The sequence below is a fragment of the Jaculus jaculus genome, chromosome 9 (assembly GCF_020740685.1).
Source record: "Jaculus jaculus isolate mJacJac1 chromosome 9, mJacJac1.mat.Y.cur, whole genome shotgun sequence".
NCBI lineage: Eukaryota > Metazoa > Chordata > Mammalia > Rodentia > Dipodidae > Jaculus > Jaculus jaculus.
In genome coordinates, this window is record NC_059110.1 from 86164018 (window position 1) to 86185393 (window position 21376).

At 47.9% G+C, this 21376-nt stretch overlaps 1 protein-coding gene across 6 annotated transcripts in view; it reads left to right on the forward strand.

The window, feature by feature from the left end:
• Myo18a (myosin XVIIIA) overlaps window positions 1-2138 on the forward strand; it is a 104479-nt gene extending 102341 nt beyond the window's left edge. For all 6 annotated transcript variants that reach the window (XM_045159461.1, XM_045159463.1, XM_045159462.1 and 3 more), the window contains one exon: window positions 831-2138. In XM_045159461.1, the coding sequence (XP_045015396.1) occupies window positions 831-975 (145 nt within the window). In that variant the 3' untranslated portion in view covers window positions 976-2138. The remainder of the gene's footprint in view (window positions 1-830) is intronic.
• Window positions 2139-21376: the final 19238 nt, after the last annotated feature.

Here is a 21376-nt window from a genome sequence, read left to right on the forward strand (position 1 = left end):
CTTTTGGCCTAGATAGTCTAACTGAGTTGGTGAGCTCCAAGTCTGGTGAGAGACCCTGTCTCAAAAAATAAGGTGGAGGGCTGGAGAGATGGCTTAGCGGTTAAGCGCTTGCCTGTGAAGCCTAAGAACCCCGGTTCAAGGCTCGGTTCCCCAGGTCCCACGTTAGCCAGATGCACAAGGGGGCGCACGCGTCTGGAGTTCGTTTGCAGAGGCTGGAAGCCCTGGCGCACCCATTCTCTCTCTCTCCCTCTATCTGTCTTTCTCTCTGTGTCTGTCACTCTCAAATAAATAAATAAAACATTAAAAAAATAATAATAAAAAAAAATAAGGTGGAGTGGGCATGGTGGCACATGCCTTTAATCCCAGCACTTGGAAGGCAGAGGTAGGAGGATCACTTTGAGTTGGAGGCCAGCCTGAGACTACATAGTGAGTTCCAGGTCAGCAGCCTGGGCTAGAGTGAGACCCTACCTGGAAAAACCAAAACAAAAAAGGTGGAGAATGATGAAGACTGATATCAACCTCCGGCCTCCACAGGCATACACACATACAAAAAATATTTAAATCTAAGGGAGCGACCAAGGAATCTCAAGCTGATTCTTAATACTCACTGAAGCCTGAGCCACAGTTCTCCGGCCTCCCTGGGAGTTTGAAAAGCTTTCTGAGTGCCAACTGTGTGCTTCTTTGTCTAATGACATTGACATCACCCAGGTGAGCCCTCGGAGGATGTTGAGCTAGCAACATTGGGTCTTTAGACTGCTAGACCAAAGCCTTTGTGCCTCCTGGGGGGAGAAGTATCATTCAGCCTTGACCTTGCTCCTCTTTCCCTTCAGCCCTACCAGCCACTGGAAGTCCCTTGCCCCTGACCCGTCGGATGATGAGCACGACCCTGTGGACAGCACCTCGAGACGCCAATTCTCCCGCAACTATCTGAGTGACAGCGACACAGAGGCCAAGCTGACAGAGACCAATGCATAGCCCAGGGGAGTGGCTCATAGCCCTCCTACCCCATGGCCTCTTCCAGGAATGGCAGGACATCACTGCCCCCACCTGTCGATCTACACGGAAAGCACCCCGACTCTCCTCTGTCAGGGGGACATTCCAACCCGTGGGGTGTCTGACAGCTCCACGTGGAAGAGGTGGGGGAGAGAGGCGTTTTGGCAGAGAGAACTCCCTGCCTCAGAAATGCCATGCTCCTGGCTTCTACCCTGGGCCACCATGGGCTGTGGCGGGTGGCCTGGCACTGCATGGGGCCAGCAGGCGGGCCTCCATCTTAACCCCCTGCTCAGGGACAGTGAACAGGTTGCCTGCTGGACCACTCCAGGTCGCTGGGCCCGCGGGAAGGAGTTGGGAGGGAGCAAGCAGCAACACCTCCCCTCTGATGGGGTTAGAGCGGTCTCTTCTCAGTGCCTGCTGTCTTTTCACTTTTTAATTTAAATACCCAACCTCCATCCAGCTGCGTCCCTGAGAGCGGGAGGGGCTGCTCTGCCAGCTGGGCCAGGGGGATGCCCGGGAATCTCCTCTGCATCTTCATTCCTCTAACGTGGTCCTTTCTCTCTGTAGCCTGGGACACTGGTGAACAGAGCTGGGGCCGAATTCTCAAGAGTCAGCACTGGGGAGCGGGGCGGGAAGGCTGCCAGTTGCCTATGTGCTATGGGAACTCCCAGCCCCACCTACGACGTCTCCTCGGTGCGTTACGTGCAATGACTAATTATTTAAGAGAAAACCCTTATTCCACCTGCACCAGTCCACGGCCTTCCAAGCACTGCCTCCCTCCACTGTCCACAGTGTGGTCGGCAGCTCACTTGGAGCTGAGGGCTCGTGGACATGTTGAAAAATGGATGCGTTTGGTCGATACTGTTGTGTCTCACACACAAGTCCTCGCCCTGTGTCCTGAGCCTGTCATCTCCCCATCACCCTGTCTCTAGACACTTATCCCAGACAGTAACAAGTAGTCTGGAGGTCCAAACCGCCCCTTGACTCCACCAGACTCGGAAGTCCAAGGGCAGTGCCTGCAGCTGCTCATGTCTCGTGTCTCCTGTCCACTTTCCCTCCAGTTTCCCGTTGGTTTGGATGCACTGGGCTGTGCTCTCCCTGCAGACCTGATTGATGTATGGAATAAAAGCCCTTTTCTTTCTGGCCACACGTTTCCCTGCTTCTTCCTACAGGCCCAGGGGAAATTCAGCGTGGTCCCAGGAAGAAGTAGGATTCTGACGGAGATGTGGGGGAGCCGCTAGGGTCTCTGGCCTGCTACCATGTGAAAACAGTGCCATTTGGAGATCTTTGGCAAGTTGATTGAATGGGGTAGATTGGCCAAGGAAGATAGGACCTACATATTTATATATTTTAATTGATATGTATATATTGTTTGATTTATATATTTATGTTGAGGGCCCACAGAGATGGCCCTTGGAGGCCACAGATTCCTCCCTCCCTCCTTTCCTTCTCAAAACTAATTTTAGTCACTCCAACTCCAAAGGTGACTTTTTTTTTTTTTTTTTTTTGAGGTAGGGTCTCACTCTAGCCCAGGCTGACTTTGAATGTATGTATTCCCAGGTTGGCCTCTCAGACTCACAGAGATCCTCCTACCTCTGCCTCCAAGTGCTGGGATTCGAGGTGTTCACCATCATGCCTGGCTTCCAAAAGTGACTTTTTGATCAAAACTTGGCAAATTTGTCTCTAGTCCCCCACCCCACCCCCTTGGGCAAAGGACAAGTTAAATGGGCTGGGAGTGCCATCTCCTATGCCCTCACTCAGTCACTACCTATATGCTTGGCCCATGCCATGTTCCCTCATTGACAGCTGTGAGGCAACTCAGGCAGATGGGCAAGAAACATGACTCCCTTCTCCTCTTCTACCTGTGTAATGTGACCAGTTACATTCTCCGTAGGAACCAAATGGGTTGGGAAGATAGATAGGCAAGAATATCAAATAGCTATCATGCTGAGGCTCTGGTGATGTCACCACCAAAGAAGAGTGCCCCTTTACTACATCACAATAGAAGAGAAATGGTAAAAATGGAGTTACTAAATCGGGCATGGTGGCTCATGCCTTTAATCCCAGCACTTGGGAGGCAGAGGTAGGAGAATCACCGTGAGTTCAAGGTCACCCTGAGACTACTTAGTGAATTCCAGGTCATCCTGGGCTAGAGCAAGACCCTACCTCAAAAAACACACACCAAAAATAAAAACAAGAGTTACTGGTGTTTTGTTGTTTTGGTTTTTTGGTGCTGCAGAGGACTAAGCTCCCTTGATGAGCATTTGATGGGCAAGCTCTCTACCACAGAGCCACATCTTCAGCCCTTGAGTTCCTTTTTGAAATGCTGCTGGCTCTACTGTTTCTAGATCAAGTGTAAAAAGCTGTTGGCTCGTGTTCATTTCTGTCATTCACATGTTTTTCTGTTTGTTTGGCTGGTTTTAGTTTTCTGAGGTAGGGTCTCACTCTAGCCCAGGCTGACCTGGAATTCACTATGGAGTCTCAGGGTGGCCTCGAACTCGCCATGATCCTCCTACCTCTGCCTCCTGAGTGCTGGGATTAAAGGTGTGTGCCACCATGCCCGGCTTTCACTCATGTTTTTTACTCCTGCTTTTTATTATTTTATTGTGAGGTAGGGTCTCACCATAGCTCATAGTTCTCCAGCCTCCCAAGTGCTGGAATTACAGGTACCTGCCACTACGCCTAATTTAGGAAAAAAGGCTTTGTTCAAGTCAGAAAACTTATATTATGTACCCCTCTGCTCAGCAGTTGGCTGCTGTAGTCAGACACATTTCTGGGTGTTGAGAACAATCAAGTCCCTTCCTGCATACTCGAGTGGAGGAATTCGACACTCAGAGCATATGCTGCACCTGCTGGTATGTGGCAGCTTCGGTGTGCAGAGGAGTAAATCAATGTGCTGTTCTTTAGAGGCCTTGAAACGAGGCCAGGAGCAGATAAGACACAGCAGAAGGATAGAAAAGATGCTTAGGGGATATGAAGAGAGAATGTCTTTGAGGGAAAGGAGACTTTGGGAAGGGGACTTGGAAGGATCCTAAAAAATATTTCTGGCTGCAGTTTGAAGAAAGGATAGTGCTGAGCTGGAGAGATGGTTTAGCAGTTAAGATATTTATTTGCCTGTGAAGCCTAAGGACCCAGGTTCAATTCCCTAATGCCCTCATAAAGCCAGATGCACATGGTGGCACATGCGTCTGGAGTTCGTTTGTAGTGTTTAGAGGCCATGGCACGCCCATTCTATCTCTTTCCCTCTCTCTCTCATAAATAAATAAAAAAATATTTTTTAAAGCTTTTTAAAAAAAGCACAAAAGAAAGGATAGCATTTCCACAGGTAGATATTTCTGGGACAGATGTGTTGAGAAGGTCTTAAGACAGGGAAAGGCAAGTAGCTGTGATGCTACACTCTGTTTGGGGAAGCCAGAAACCACCTCTTGTGACTGTGCTCCAAGCTTCAGCAAAGCTCTTTGATGCTGGGTTGTAAGGGGGACAGTTCCCTCAGCACCAACTCCCCAGAGGCCTACAAGGCCACTAATCATTTGAGGTGCACTGTAAAAACCCTGTAAGCTCTCGACCTCACCTACACGTTCACAATGCCTCTGATCCCTAAGTGGTATGTGACTCCACAAAACCAAGCCACTATCCCTGCACCATGCTCACAGCCTCCCTGCTAGAGCCTCCTCTGGTTCTGAGAGCTCAGAATCACTGACTGCTGAATGAGGAGCAAGGGCAGAAACCAAAGCACTGGGGGACTCCCCATAGTGCCCAGACACAACGGCAACAGGCAGTGACCCACCAAACTGCTCCTTGTGTCCTTGTGTCCCCTTGGCAGATTATTCCAGTTGTCCTTCCGCCATCCCCCGCCCCTGTGCCCGATGGCACAGACACTTAGCGATTTGCTTCTTAATTGTCCCCCAGCTAGGCTGCGCAGATGCCGCTCTTTAATCTCTCCTGATAAATGAATCGCGTCGCTCCTTTAATCATATGTTCATATCCAAGCCAATTTGAATCAATTTGGCAGGGAGCGTGTTGCAAGAGATGCCATGACTGCTGTTCTCCCCCCTAGAGCCCCGGAGACCTCAGCACACAGCCCAGGAGGCCCATCCTGGGAAAAGATCTACCAGAATGCTGGGGACTTTTTAAAGTCATCTACTCTTTTGCTTCCTATCCTCCACGCAGGCTGTGTGGGACTAGAAGATAGATTCCCAAAGGCCTCTCAGTGGGAGGGAGGAAGGGAGATAAGCCCTTAGCCTTCCTTGGTCACTGAATAAAGGGCCACATTGTCCTCCATGGGAGAAATGCTGCCTTAAATCTAACCTTAATCCCCTCGGTTCCCTTTTCATTTCCTCAGAGCTGGTTCTCAGGGAAGTTGGAACACTTCATTGCCTTTTATAGAGAGCAGTACATGCCAGACCAGTCTAAGATAATTTGTCCTCGCCCGCTACTGGCGGCCACCACAACGCCCCTCATCTTCCCAGCAGACATTGGGGGACATGTCTGGTACTGCCCTGAGTTCTGCCTGATTTGGGGTAGGTGCCTTTTTACTTCCCCACCCACCCTGTGCAGTGGTGAAAATAAAGCAAAAGCAGGCAGCTTACTAATCCTGTGACCTTGCAGAAGGGGCTTAATTTCTCCGGCCGCCATTTCCCCATATGCAAAACGTGGTAGTGGTATTGCTGGCAAGAATCTTTGGCTCTTTACTAGGCCAAGGAGTGGTGCCAAGAGGAAGGAGATGTGGGTGCAGCTCATGATCTGTCTGGGGTTGGCTTCTGTCCAGTCGCCAGTGACTTTGAGCATCCTCTTTCATTTCCTATTCTCCTCCCTTCTCCTGCCACTCTGCCAGTCCTGGCAGGTGCCAGGCCATTCACAGAGAAACCAAGAGATCATTACCATATTCAGATCTTATCTGGATTGCAGCACTGTGGCTGCTGGCTCCGCCCTGCCTGGAGGGTCTTTCCACTTCCCAAATGCCACACCCCTTAAAAGGGCAATGGTAGCGCTGACTCTAGTGATCCCCAGTGCTGAGCCCACACCATTGCCTGTTTAATAATTTCAGTGTTAGGAGGTCTAGTCTACTCCTCAGCAAAGAAGTAGTTTCCCGCCCTTTTTAAGGGCTCTTGGAGTCCAACCTGAGCTGAGACGATGACTGTGGCTCAGTTTATCAGTGACCTATTTAATGATGAGGAAAGAAATAAACCAGTAATATAGTTCCTATTTGTTGAGCACTTACTATATCCTCTGCACTTGTGCACTTTGCCTACATAATCTCGTTTCACATTCTGCACAATTCTGTGAAATGTCCTTGTCACTTGAGGATGGTGACTGAGACTCAGAGAGGTGATGCCATTTTTCCAAGCTAAGGCCTCTGCTGGGTCGCAGCTGGCCTGGCCTCTAGAACTCTTTTTTTTTTTTTTTTTTTTTGTCAGAGAAGGAAGGAAGAAGCAGTAAAGAGAAGAGGCCTCCTCTCAAATTAGTACGAGCTTGGTATTCACCAAGGCCTGGCCTTTGGGAGAAAACACTTCTGGCAAATTGAGGAAAGAACGCACACGTCACATTTCTGTTGCTCTTCACAATTTTCAGAGCGCTCCCCCTCATACTTCACCACGTTTGCACCTCACTCCCACTGTGCCAACAATATGAATAACAGTTCCACATGGCCCAGAATGCATATTTTTAAGCTATATGCACTTCATCTAATTTCATGACAGCATGACAGAACAATCCAGACCATTCTCTGCAATTGGATCTGGGAGGAGAGCTATCCAGAGCAATCGCCATTTCTGAGCTAACAAGGATGCGAGATTCATTTAGGAGGAATTTTATGGAGAAATTGAGTTTTCTGAAATGTGTGCTCTTGTGATAGGTCATATACATAAGGGAGATTCCTGAAAGGCTCTGTGCTTTGTGATTGAAATCGGTGACATAAGCCTCCCAGTGGAATACTTATATGTGCAGATAGAATTTGCTTCTGATATCAAAAGTCAGCTATCTATGACAGTTTTATCAAAAAAAATTTTTAAAGGATATTAAGTTTTGACACCACTCAAGCAAATTATATTTGAGGTGACTTAAGAGTCAAAGAGTTTCCAAATTTTAATAAATTTTTATATGTTTTATGCCATCTTTGTGAACTGACTAGATTAGGAAGAGAGCAAATGGATTTGGGGAAGAGGACACTAGGGAATTTCAAAGTGGAGAATAAAAAAGAAATAAAGGGAGTCAGAAAAGAAAAAGAGGGCTGGAGATGTTCAGTTGATAGACTGTTTGCCTAGCATACATGAAGCTCTGGGTTCTACCTCCAGTGCCACATAAATAAGAGAAGGTAATGGGAGCAGATTATGTTCAAGGTACATGATGGACATGTATAAAATCATCAATAAAATAAAACTTTAAAATATTTATGTATTTATTTATTTTGGTTTTTCGAGATAGGGTCTCACTCTAGCCCAGGCTGACCTGGAATTCACAATGTAGTCTCAGGCTGGCCTTGATTTCACGGTGATCCTCCTACCTCTTCCTCCCAAATGCTGGGATTAAAGGCGTGGGGGCAAATTTAAAAGTTTTTAAATGGGTGTAGTGGTTCAAGTCTTGTAATTCCAACACTCAGGAAGCAAAAGTGAGATTAGAAGTTCAAGGTCATTGTCTACTACATAGCAATGAGACCCTATCTCAAAAATAAAACACATATACACACACGCACAGAAAAAGAGAGTGAGAAGTACCTTCCTCAAAAAATAAATAAATAAAGAGGGGCTGGAGAGATGGCTTAGCGGTTAAGGCACTTGCCTGCAAAGTTTAATGACCCAGGTTCCATTCCCCCATACCCACATAAACCAGATGCAAAGGTGGCACATGCATCTAGAATTCATTTGCAGTGGCTGGAGGCCCTGGTGTGTCCATTCTCCCTCTCTTTCTCTCTCTCTCTCAAAAATAAAGAAATAAATAAAATATTGAATAAAAAAAATGGGGGGGGGAGACAGAGAGAGAAAGAAAAAGACCCTGCTATGGAAAAGATGCAGTCAGTAGCTTTAGAAATATCAGGTGTTTGAAAGACAGGTGTACAACTGGCAAATATAAAGTTGTATGTGCTGAAATAGGTCCAGTGTCTCATCTTAGCCTTGCGGCCTGGCACCAGTTGCAGATTTGCATCCTTACTGGAGGGCAGCTTTGGGCCCCCAAGAAACTACTGCCTTGTGGAGAGCAGGGAGAGTAACCCTGGTGGTGGCATTCCCCAGGAGGCTCCATGTTGGAAGTACTCTGGGCCTTGGTACTCATCTGGGAGTGGAGCTTCCTGATAGAGTCTATACTTGGCCACCAAGCAGGATTCTATAATAGAGAGGGAGCTTCCCCCCTCCTGGGAGCTGATGAAATAAGCCTAGAGAGCCAACACACAGTGAGGCAGCTTGGGGCTGAGGATGTAACTCAGTGGTAGAGTTACATGTGCCTAACATGTACAAGGCCCTGGACTCCATCTCCAGGACTTAGGAAAGAATGGAAAAAGAGAGGGAGGGATAATTTTACAGTTCCATTAAGAGAACGAGTGTGTGAGTGAGTATAGGTGCATCAGAGCCTCATGCTGCTGCAAGCAAATTCCACATGCATGTGCCACTTTGTGCATCTGGTTTTACATGCATGCTGGGGAATTGAACCCAGGCCGTCAGACTTTGCAGGCAAGTGCCTTTAACTACTGAGCCATCTCTTCAGCCCACTAATAGACTTTTAATTTTTGTTTGTTTGTTTGTTTTTTTGAGGTAGTGTCTTGTTCTAGGCCAGGCTGACCTGGAATTCACTATGTAGCTTCAGAGTGGCCTTGAATTCATGGCGATCCTCCTATCCTTGCCTCCCAAATGCTGGAATTAAAGGCAAAGGCATGTGCTACCACATCTGGCCTTTTTTGTTTGTTTGTTTGTTTTTGTTTTTTGAAGTAGTGTCCCACTCTAGTCCAGGCTGACCTGGAATTCATTATGTAGTCTCAGGGTGGCCTCAAACTCACAGCAATCCTCCTACCTCTGCCTCCAAGTGCTAGGATTAAAGGCGTGCACCACCATGCCCAGCTCTTAAAACATTTTTTTGAGGTAGGGTCTCACTCTAGCCCAGGCTGCCCTGGAACTCACTCTGTAGCCCCAGGCTGGCCTCAAACTCATAATGATCTTCCTACCTCTGCTGGGACTAAGGGTGTGTGACACCATGCCTAGCCCATTAATGGAGATATATATATATTTGTTTTGTTTTTCGAGGTAGGGTCTAGCTGACCTGGAATTCACTATGTAGTCTCAGTGTGGCCTCGAACTCACAGAGATCCCCCTACCTTGGCCTCCTGAGGGCTGGGATTAAAGGCGTGTGCCACCACACCCAGCCCATTAATGAATATTTAACTTAAGGTTACAAGTGCACATGATCAAAGTTCATGTGAAAGTGCAGGTCAATAAATATTAGGGAGCCAAGGATGCAGCTCAGTGGGTAAAGTATATGTGTAAGGTTCATTCCTGTGCCACAAACTCATTCAGCACACACACACACACACACACACACACACACACACACACACACACAGTGAAGGATCTGAGCATAGTGATGTGCCCCTATAATCCCAGAATCCCAGCTACTCAGAACCAGCCTGGGCAACTTAGCTAGACTTTCTCTTTAGCAGGGCTGAAGGTTGGAAACTGGGACACACTGGAGAGAGGAACTTGAACAGAGTGGATGGGGAGAGGTGCAGGCTAGGGGAGAGAGGAGGGTGCATGCCCCACTCTCCCAATGTAGCCCAGCGCCCTGCAGGTGAAGACATTGCTGTTGATAAGGGGACTGGAGGTGAAATTGTGAATATCATTTAGGATATTGATGTCATAGTTTTATATATAATTTCTATCTCTAAGGGCTCACAGGCCAGACTTCGTACCTGGCTCAGAGATTTGTGTTGCTAATACCTGTTTCCACCTGAGAAGGTTTATCCCCTTAAGGAAAAGGTGTTGCTGAGTCAGTGACCAGGGGATTTCTGCAAGAAGATGAAAAGATCTTGGTGTGGAAGGAGATTCTAGGGGCTTCAGCATCCCTGAAGGACTGAGAGCACAAAGGCCCCTGGGGCCTGAGTGTGATTTCCGTCCCCACCCCCACCCCTTGCTCCCCAGTAGAAATCAGCTACAAATCTCAGCTTGTTGGGAACAGATGGCCTTGGCTGACGAATAAGCCACCGCAGGCTGCTCCACCTGTTCTGAGCTGGAATAATCAGCTGAGACAAACATCGACGCTGAAATAACTCATGGCAGCGGGTGATGCACAGGCACGGATTCCAAAAACTCTCTTAAGCAGACCCCCTCCAACTCTCACCCCTCTGCAGCCCCTAGAGGCCATTGGGGAAGGTAATGGAGCGGAGAAGACGGATGGCTTGAAACCCAAATGGAGCAAGCAGTCAGGGCTGGTGGTTCCCCGGGGCAGGGCTGGGTGGGCTGAGCTCTGTGACAGGGTGGGAGCGTTCACCTTGGTGGGGCAGGGAATTATGTTTCAGGAGCCTGTGGAAAACGTGGCAACGGTTGGTGCCAGTGTGAGGGTGCATTCGTTATAAAGGTGTGATATGCAAATAGGAATCTCTCAGCAGACAGCCCCGGCAGCCGCAGGCCTAGGGCCTCATTGTCTGTGGGTGCCTGGTGCCCGTGATCCTGGGCATTTGTGTTTGGGTCCCCCTAGTCAACCTGATGAAGTCAGCTGGGCTAATGGGTCCTGGCAGAGGCAGATGAGCCCTTCTGGGGAGTGACAGCACTGGGAAGCAGAGCTGATGGGGAGTGTGGCCAGGATTAGGTTTCCTGTGGAGCTGTCAGGAGAGTGAGAGGAGCAAGGGTGGGTGCTAAGGGTTGTCTAGCTCCCAGGGTCATCTCACAGACCATGAGGGTTCGGAGTCCCCAGAGGCTGGCAGGCTCACAGGGAAGAAACCTGCACCTCTTATTGCTCATGTCTAATTTATTTATTTATTGGTTTTGGAGGCAGGGTCTCACTCTAGCCCAGGCTGACCTGGAGTTCACTAGGTAGTCTCAGGCTGGCCTCAAACTCACAGCAATCCTCCTACCTCTGCCTCCCAAGGGCTGGGATTAAAGGTGTGCCCATGCCATCTCTAAGTGGAAGGGGTTTGCCCCTAAGTGGCCCTACCTCAAGCCTCACACATGAGAGGACAAGGCCCTCCCCTGTTATGTGGGGTCCTGAAAGACCCCTTTTAGAAACTGGTTCTGCTTCTAAAGGTGAGATGGGGCCTCAGCCTCCTAAGCCTTGGCATTGTATTCAGAAATAATGCAGAGGGCTGCTATTTTGGTTTGTGAAGAGAAAGTACAGAAGAATATAATGAACCTGTTTACCCTTGGAGCTTCAGCAGTGATCAACAGTAGATCTATCTTGTCCCGCCCACTTCCCCAAGCCAGTGGATGGCTGATTTTGAGGCTGAAGGCAGAGCTGATGATGGTTCACAGGAAACACTTTAGTATTGATCTGCCAAAGAAAAGAAAATGGCTCTTTAAAAAAGCATAATCACAATACTCTTATCACACTTAAAAATAGATCAATAGTTTCTTAATATTAAATATGTAGTCAGTGTTTAAATCTCCCTGATTTTATCATATATATATAATTTATATCTTATTGTTTGTTTGTTTGTTTTTCAAGGCAGGGTCTCACTCTATCCAGGCTGACCTGGAATTCACTATGTAGTCTAAGGGTGGCCTTGAACTCATGGTGATCCTCCTACCTATGCCTTCCAAGTACTAGGATTAAAGGCATGCACCACCACTCCCAGCTAAATTTTTTTTGTTTTATTTTTGTTTCTTTGTTTTTATTTATTTTATTTTATTTTTATTTATTTGAGAGCAACAAACAGGCAGAGAAAGGAAGAGAGAGAGAATGGGTGCGCCAGGGCCACCAGCCCTTGCAAATGAACTCCAGATACATGTACCACCTTGTGCATCTAGTTTACGTGGGTCCTGGGGAATCAAGCCTCGAACTGGGGTCCTTAGGCTTCACAGGAAAGCATTTAACTGCCAAGCCATCTCTCCAGCCCCTTTTATTTGCCTTTTTGAGATAGGGTCTTGCTCTAGCTCAGGTTGACCTGGAAGTCACTATGTAGTCTCAGAGTAACCTCGAACTCATGGCAATCCTCCTACCTCTGCCTCCCAAGTGGTGGGATTAAAGGCATGTGCCACCATGCCCAGCTCTCCAGCCCCATTTTTTGTTGTTGTTGTTGTTCATTCGTATTTATTTCGTTGAGAGTGACAGAGAGAGAAAGAGACAGATAGAAAGAGAGAGAGAATAGGTGCGCCAGGGCCAACAAATTCCAGATGCGTGCATCCCCTTGTGCATCTGGCTAACATGGGTCTTGGGGAATCGAGCCTCGAACCGGGGTCCTTAGGCTTCACAGGCAAGCACTTAACCACTAAGCCATCTCTCCAGCCCCCCATTTTTTTTTAAATAGGGTCTGTCTCTAGCTCAGACTGACCAGGAATTCACTATGTAGTCTCAGGCTGGCCTCCAACTCACAATGACCTTCTTATCACTGCCTCCCAAGTGCTACCACACCCAGCTCTATAGTTTTAAAAATTTCTTTTTTAAAAGGTGGATGGGGGCTGGAGAGATGGCTTAATGGTTAAGGCACTTGCCTGCAGAGCCTAAGGACCCAGGTACAACTCCCCAGTACCCACATAAACCAGATGCACAAGGTGGCACATGTGTCTGGAGTTTGTTTGCAATACCTAGAGGTCCTGGCACGCACATTTTCACTTTGTGTATCTGATTCTTTCTTTCTCTCTCAATAAATAAATACATAAACTTTTTTTTTTAAAGATGGATGGGCCAGGCATGGTGGCACATGCCTTTAATTCCAGTACTCAGGAGGCAGAGGTAGGTGGATCACCATGAATTCGAGGTCACCCTGAGACTCCATAGTGAATTTCAGGTCAGCCTGGGCTAGAGTGAGACCCTACCTTGAAAAACCAAAGGGTGGGGGAGGAGTGGATGGCAGCTGAGGAATGGCACTGAGGCTGTCCTCTGGCTTCCACACACAGATGGTGCAGGATTTCCAAGTATTTAAATCTGAGGCAGGAGGATCCCAAGTCCAAGGCAAACCAGGACAATCTAGTCAGAGTCTATCTCAAAAATAAAAATAAAGGGACTGGAGAGATGGCTTAGTGGTTAAGCACTTGTCTGTGAAGCCTAAGGACTCCAGTTCAAGGCATGATTCCCCAGGACCCACATAAGCCAGATGCACAGGGTGGCACATGCATCTGGAGTTCATTTGCAGTGGCTGGAGGCCCTGATGCGTCCATTCTCTCTCTTTCTCTTTTGTTTATTTTTATTTATTTGAGAGCAACAGACAGAGAGAGAAAGAGGCAAATAGATAGAGAATGGGTGCGCCAGGGCCTGCAGCCACTGCTAACGAACTCCAGATGCATGTGCCACCTTGTACATCTGGCTTGCGTGGGTCCTGGAAAATCAAGCCTCGAACCGAGGCCCTTAGGCTTCACAGACAAGCACTTAACCACTAAGCCATCCCTCCAGCCCAAAACAAAAAATTAAAAATAAAAAGCTGGGCGTGGTGGCACCCGCCTTCAAGCCCAGCACTCGGGAGGCAGAGGTAGGAGGATCACTGTGAGTCTGAGGCTACCCTGAGACTACATAGTGAATTCCAGGTCAGCCTGGGCTAGAGTGAGATGCTACCTTAAAAAAACAAAAAATAAAAATTTAGAAAAAAGTGAAATAAATAGGCACTGGAGGTACATCTCCGTGGTAGAGCATTTGCATAGTATGCACACACAAAACCCCACTAGTGAAGAAAAAAGTAGTTGGTCAATTCAAATGTGAACCTAAACAAGATTTAAAAAATATCGTGCTCACAGCCTTCTCTCTCAGGGATTATTTATCTGGCCTTGGGTGAGGCCCAAGCATCATATTTTTTAAAGCTCCCCTAGTGGCTTTAATGTGCAGCCAGGGTTGAGAAGTGCCCTACCTTTCCCCGGTCCAGGAGGCTCCTGCCGGAGAGTCCACTTCCACGCTGTTAAAGTCTTCTCCAGGGTTAAGGGTTCAGAACGCCAGTGGGGGCAAGCTACTCTGCCATTGACACAAACGTGTGTGCTTGAGGCCGTGCGTGCGTCATCACCCCACCTTTGTGCTGGACAGAACATTCCTTTCCCCTCCAAATTCACACACCCTATGCGTCTATTCCTGTCTCATTCTCCCCTAATATGTCTGGTGCCTGTTCTTGCCTTGCAAGCATAGCAGATTTTTTTTTTTTTTTTCTATTCTGTGAAAATAGCAAAATTCCTGCCTCAGGAAAAAGTGAGAACTTCCCCGGGGGCTGTACTCGTTTGGCTGTTGAAGTAGCTGCGTGCTTAGCTGGAGCTGAGCGAGGGGCCTGCTGGGGACTTGACAGCCCATGTAAAGGAAACCGGGGATTTGAACCCAGCACATCCCGGGGAATCTAAAAACCTGCCTACTCCTATGATCTTGACCCTGGGTTCTTGTTAGAGGAGTATGCCCACCTCCTTAGCTGCCTGCCTCTGCTCAGAGCTGGCCTGCAGTTTTCCATCCCACGGCTGCCTCTGCACTCCCCATCCCTGCCCTTCCACTCCACTTGCCCTTTTCCTGTCTCCTGTGGCCCCCCAACTCCATGCCTCACTGAATGTTGGTGAAACACATCTAGTGTACAAGAATGAGCAATCAACTGCCCTGATGCTTGGGGCAGGCTGGGCAGGGCTGGGGGAAGGGGTAGGGAGTTGAATCATTTATAAGGCTTAATAAAGATGCAGATGAGCAGTGCTGAGTAGGAACCCCAGAGCTGGGCTTATTCATTATTCAAAGTTATGTAAATGCCATTGGGTCCTGCATGCTAGAATCCTGCCCCTTGTCCCTGCTTCCTTCTCTGGGTTGACAGACCCTCGTTCACCTTCTATATCCCCCCTTCCCACACCCAGCCACCCATTTCCAGTCCTGCCTCCAGCGTAGTCAGGGATCCCAGATCCCCCTCTCCAGCCAGCGACCCACCAGAGGGATGGCCAGGAAGCCCCGGGGCTTCAGGTGAGCTTTTCCAAACCCAAGTGGAAGGGCTTCGCAACACCCAGGATTTCCAAGTCAAGGATTCCTTGAGGAATCGGCTCACATACATGTTTTAATAGATCTCACACAACTGCCTGATGGAATGGATTTCCTAAAATCTAATCCAAATCTGTCTTGCTTTATGGAGAGTCCACCACTGAAATAACCAAGTTCCCTTTCATCACCGTCCCTGAAAAGCAAACTGCAGGCAGGTCTGGAGTGGTTCTCTAGCCTGGATCTCCAGCCTGTCTGGCTCTTCCTGGTTATGTCAGTGTGACTTCTAGACTACTGAGCCTCTTCCAGGTTAGACATGTATCCCCTAAACTCTAACACTTGTTCTGGGATACCAAACCCCATGGAGGGTTGAACTAGTACTGACCACGCTAGGCATCTTCTCTTGTCCCCACCATCCCTAACCAATGGCCTAGTCCTGGGCCCAAATTAGAGTCTCCTGCCTCTCTTTCCTTGGCACCAGCCTCTCCCTCTTTTCCCTCCCAAGCCCTCCTTTGTCAGTTTGGTGAGACTGAGAGATGAAGAATTGGGTCAGAGTGGGGAAGGCATCGATTGCCTCAGCTCTCCCTTCTTTTCTAGCCCGGCTTTCCTTCCTCCCCACCCCCAGTCTATTTTTAGGCTGCCTCTGTTTTCTTAGTCTGGTTGGCAACCACTCTGGCCTCTCTCTCTTCCTTGCCCTTATCTCTCCCCAGCAGCCTGTACAGACCCTAGCTGCCCTTCCCGAAGCCTCTCACTGCCTCCCAGTTGCTTTTGATTTCCCTCCATCTTGAAGATATGTAGGGCTGGCTGGGCGCAGGCAGAAAAGAGCCATCGAGATAATGCTGTTTGGTCTGTTGGGCAAATCTTTCAATATGACCGAGGCCCTTATGTTGTTCTTCAGTGACTTTTGCTTCCCAGCATGCGCAGAGAGCACTTCCTTACATTTCCTCTCCCCTCTATGATGCCGCCTCACCCCAGCTAAGAAACCCTTCCTGACTTTCAGGAGGCAACCCCTGAAGCACTGCCTTCCCCCTTTGGCCTGCACATAGCCAGCCTCTTCTTGGTCTCACCCCATTCTCTCCTATAGCCCGGTCCCTCCCCACCCCCACGGGAGGCTCTCTTGTAAAGGCCTTTGCCAGCTTGGACTGGCACTCACTAGCCTCCCCCACTTGTCCTTTCTGCAAGACATTGGTCCTCTGTTTTGCCTGTCATCGACAAGCTGAAGAAGGGTTGGATATTTTGGAAGAGGAGCTGCAGCTGGCTGGGGGAGGAGGATGAGGCCAGGGGGAAGAAGAGTGAACCACAGGCAGGCAGCCTCAGAGACGGAGGGGACTGTCCTCACACCATTCCTTCTCAATTCTGTCAGCCTGGGCACTGCAGGGTTACATGCAGGTCCCTCTTTGTATCTCATTTCTCTGACCCTCGAAAGTAGTATAGCACATAATTGTCTTTGATAGATCATGCCATTCTTTCTCTTATTAAAAAATTATTTATGGGCTGGAGAGATGGCTTAGCAGTTAAGTGCTTGCCTGTGAAGCCTACAGACCCCGGTTTGAGGCCCGATTCCCCAGGACCCACATTAGCCAGATGCACAAGGGGGCACACGTGTCTGGAGTTTGTTTGCAGTGGCTGGAGGCCCTGGCACACCCACTCTTTCTGTCTCTCTCTATCTGCCTCTTTCAGTCTATTGCTCTCAAATAATTAAATAAAAATAAACAAAAACCCCTATTTATTTATTTGCAGAGAGAGAGAGAGAATGGGCACACCAGGGCCTCATGCTGCTACAAACAAACTCCATATGCATGTTTTTTTTCTGTATTTTGGTTTTTCGAGGTAGGGTCTCACTCTAGCCCAGGCTGACCTGGAATTCATTATGTAGTCTCAGGGTGTCCTCAAACTCATGGCAACCCTCCTACCTCTGCCTACCAAGTGCTGGGAGTAAAGGTGTGTGTCATCATGCCCAGCTTTTCTAAAGATTATTATTTACTTATTTGTAAGCAGAGAGATAGAGGGAGGGAGAGAGAGAATGGGCATGCCAGGCCTCTAGCTACTGCAAACAAGCTCTAGATCCATGTGCCACCTTGTGCATCTGGCTTTACTTTGGTACTGGGGAATTGAGCCCAGGTCATTTGGCTTTTTGCCATTAGGCTTTGCAAGCAAGTGCCTTAACCAATGAGCCATCTCTCTAGCCCAGATCCCATCTCTTTTGTACATCAGATACTGGCATGGTTCACATTCCCTGACTGCCTCCTTGGTAAGACCCCTACTGACCACCCATGAAAAGCTCAGAGGCTCCCCCAGAGTTCCCTGTCCCCCACTCCCTGTTCTCCCAAAGTACTTGTCACCTTCTCATGTTATATGCACTGCTTACATGTCTTCTCACTGCTGTGAGCTTATAAGAACTTCATAAAGACTATCTGTTTTAATATTGTTTATTTATTAGAGAGAGACAGAGAAAGAGGTAGATAGAAAGAGATACTGGGTACACCAGGGCCTCCAGCCACTGCAAATGAACTCCAGACTCATGCACCCCCTTGTGCATCTGGCTAACGTGGGTCCTGGGGAATTGAACCGGAGTCCTTGGGCTTCATAGGCAAGTGCATTAACCACTAAGCCATTTCCCCAGCCCTGTTTGTTTGTTTTTGTTTTCTGAGGTAGGTCTCACTGTAGCTCAGGCTGACCTGGAATTCACTGGGATTAAAGGCTCAAGAACAGGACTTTTTTTGTTGTTGTTTTCTGTTTTTGAGGTAGAGTCTCCTGGAATTCATCATGTAGTCTCAGGATGGCCTCAAAACTCACGGTGATCCTCTCCTACCTCTGCCTCCTGAGTGCTGTGATTAAAGGCGTGCACCACCACACCTGGCCAGAGCACAGACAATTTACCAGTGGCTACACCACTGGAGAAAATGTCTCCCCTTCTCCCAGCAACCATTAATCACCAATAGCCATTTAAGGTGGGGTGGGGGCCTCATGATCTCCTTCTCTATCCATGATGAAATATTGGTGGGTCCGATCTCGTGCAGGTCACAACAGCCACTGTGAGCTCATGAATGCAGTGATCATGTCTTGTTCAGAAGTAGCAAAAATAGGAATTTTTAAAAAAAATTTAATTATGGTAGAAGGGCTGGACAGATGACTCAGCAGTTAAAGGCCCTTTGTTTGCCTGGGTTTAATTTCCCCATAACTCTAACCCTGTAGGGGAGCAGAGATCTGCACATTGTCAGACCTCCAGAATCAGTAGACTCTGGCATTAAAAAATAGTAGGGGGGAGTGCTGGGGTGCGTTTTTGGAGAGATGGCTTAGCAGTTAAGGTGCTTGCCTGTAAAGCCAAAGGACCCCAGGCTCTATTTCCCAGGACCCATGTAAGCCAGATGCACAAGGTGGCGCATGCTTCTGGTGTTTGTGCAGTGGTTATAGGCCCTGGTGCGCCCATTCTCTCTCTCTCTCTCTCCCTCTGTCTCTCTCTCTGCCTCTCTCTCAAATAAATAAATAAACGGTGGGGTGGGGCAGCAGGGTGAGCACACACTGGAGAGATGCCTCAGCGGTTAAGACACTTGCCTACAAAGCCTGACGACCCAGGTTTGATTCCCCAGTACTCACATAAAGCCTGATGCACCAAGTGGTGCATGCATCTAGAGTTTGCTTGCGTGGCAAAAGGTTCTGGCGTGCCCTTTCTCATTCTTTCTTTCTCCCTGTCTCTGTCTCTCTTTTCAGATAAAATAAAAATTGTAGAAAACAGCATGAAAATTTACCATCTTAGCTATTTTAGGTGCATAGTTCAGTAGACGTTGGACATTGTTGTGTAGCCAGATTTCAGGTCTCTTTCCATCTTACAAAACTGAGGTTCTGCTCCAGTAAACAAACCTCCATTTTCTCTTCCTACTCCCTGCCCTGGTGGCAAGTATTCGTCCTGTGTCTGGGACTCTCCCTGCTGGACTCACCTAATTGAAATCATACGGCATCCGTCCTTTCATGTCTCCCTTACACACTTAGCATAAGCTGTCCTTGTTTCAGCCCCAACACGGCATCCACCAAGATTCCCCTCCTGTTGAAGCCTGAGTACTAGTCCGTAGCATACACACACTCAGCTGTCAGTGGACGTCGGGGTTGTTTCTACCTCTAGGCTCTTGTGAATGATGCTGCTATAAACACAAGTGTATAAATATATTTTTGAGACCCTGCTTTCAATTCCATTGGAGATATGCTCAAAGATGGAGTTGCCAAGGGCTGGAGAAACTGCTTAGTGGTTAAAGGCACTTGCTTGTGAAGCCTGCAGGCTGGATTTAATTCCAAAGTTCCCATGTAAAGCTCGATGCATAAAGTGACATGTGCATCTGGAGTTTGTTTGCAGTAGCAAGAGGCCCTATATCACATAACCTCTCTCTGCGTGTATCTCTCTTTATCTCTTCTCTGCTTGCAAATAAATAAATATCATTTAGGGCTGGAGAGATGGCTCAGCAGTTAAAGGCACTTGCTCACAAAGCCTGACATCCTGGATAGAATTGCCCAGCACCCACTTTGCCAGATGCGCAAAGTGGCACATGCATATAGAGTTTGTTTGAAGTGGCAGGAGATCCTGGCATGCCCATTTTCCCTTAAGTAAATAAATATTTTCTGAGGGCTGGAGGGATGGCTTAGAAGTTGGAGTGTTTGCCTGCAGAGCCAAAGGACCCAGGTTCGACTCCCCAGGACCCACGTTAGCCAGATGCACAAGGGGGCACATGCGTCTGGAGTTCGTATGCAGTGGCTAGAGGCCCTGGCGTGCCCGTTCTCTTTTTCTCTCTCTCCCTCTTTCTCTGTCAAATAAATAAGTAAATATTTTTAAAAATATTTTCTGAAAAGAAAGAATTTTTTCTGAGGTAGGGTTTCACTCTAGCCCAGGCTGACCTGGAATTCACTATGCAGTCTCATGGTGGCCTCGAACTCATGGAGATCCTCCCACCTCTGCCTCCTGAGTGCTGAGATTAAAGGCATGCACCACCACATGCGGCCAAGGATGAATTTTTAAAAACAAACTGAATTATCAGATCATAATTCTTTTTATTTATTTATTTTTGCTGGTGCATGTTTGTAGTGTGGGTGGCATAATGTGACGTCCCATATGCTTCCCTGTGGCAGAAGGCAACTCACCTACAGTGTACTGCTCCATCACTCTTCCACCATATTTTATTTTATTTATCTGCAAGGAAGGTGGGGGCAGTCCAGGGCCTCCAGCCACTGCAAACAAACTTCAAGTGCATGTGCCACTTTGTGTATCTGGCTTTACGTGAGTCCTGGGGAATCAAACCCAGGTCATTAGGCTTTGTAGGCAAGCACCTTAACCACTGAGCCATTTCTCCAGCACACACACACCCTCACCTACCGCCATCCTTTTTTATACCAGAGTCTGTAGTGATTCCAGAGCTCTACAGCCCTCAGGTCGCTGCTCCCCTGCAGGATTAGAGTTACAAGGTGGCCACAACCAGCTGCTTACGGGTATTCTGGAGATTTGAACTCTGGCATCTCAGGCCCTCATGCTTGCCCAGGGTGTACACTTGACCTCTGAACCACATCTCCAGCCCTCCTTTTATTTATTTTATTAAAAAAAATATTTGTTTATTTGCAAGGACAGAAAGAAAGAGAGAGAGAAAAAAAAAAAACTGGGTGCACCAGGGCAAACAAACTCCAGATGCATGTGCCACTTTGTGCATCTGGCTTTATGTAGGTACTAGGAAATTTAACTCAGGCCATGAAGTTTTACGAGCAAGCACCTTAACTGCTGAGCTATCTCTCTAGCCCAAGCCCCCTTTTTTCCCCCAAACCCTCTTTTTGATTTTGGAGGAGTCACTACACTGTGGGAGAACAGCGATTTCTATCTATTTTGTTTACTGATACACTCACAGCGCTTAATACAGTGTCTGGCACACAGTAGAAGCTAAATAAATATGTATATATTGGATGAGTGATTTTCGGTTTGTTTTTTCAAGGTAAGGTCTCACTCTAGCCCAGACTGACCTGGGCCAGAATTCACTCTCTAGTTTTAGGGTGGCCTTGAACTCATAGCAATCCTATCTCTGCCTCCCAAGTGCAGAGGATTAAAGGCATGTACCCCCACACCCAGCCAGGAGTAACTGATCTTTATTGGTCCTAACATACCCTTGTAGAGTTGGTCAGCCTATTATTTCTGTTTTATAGACTGAATTTCTAAGAACCACCTGAGGTAACTCCCAAAACAGACTTGGCACTTGGCAGGATCACCTGGATATTGGAACTCACTAGAGACATCAGTGCTAAAACATATGTCTGGGCCTTTAAGGACTGAGACAAGTAAAGAGTAATTTCCTTTACTTTGTATTTT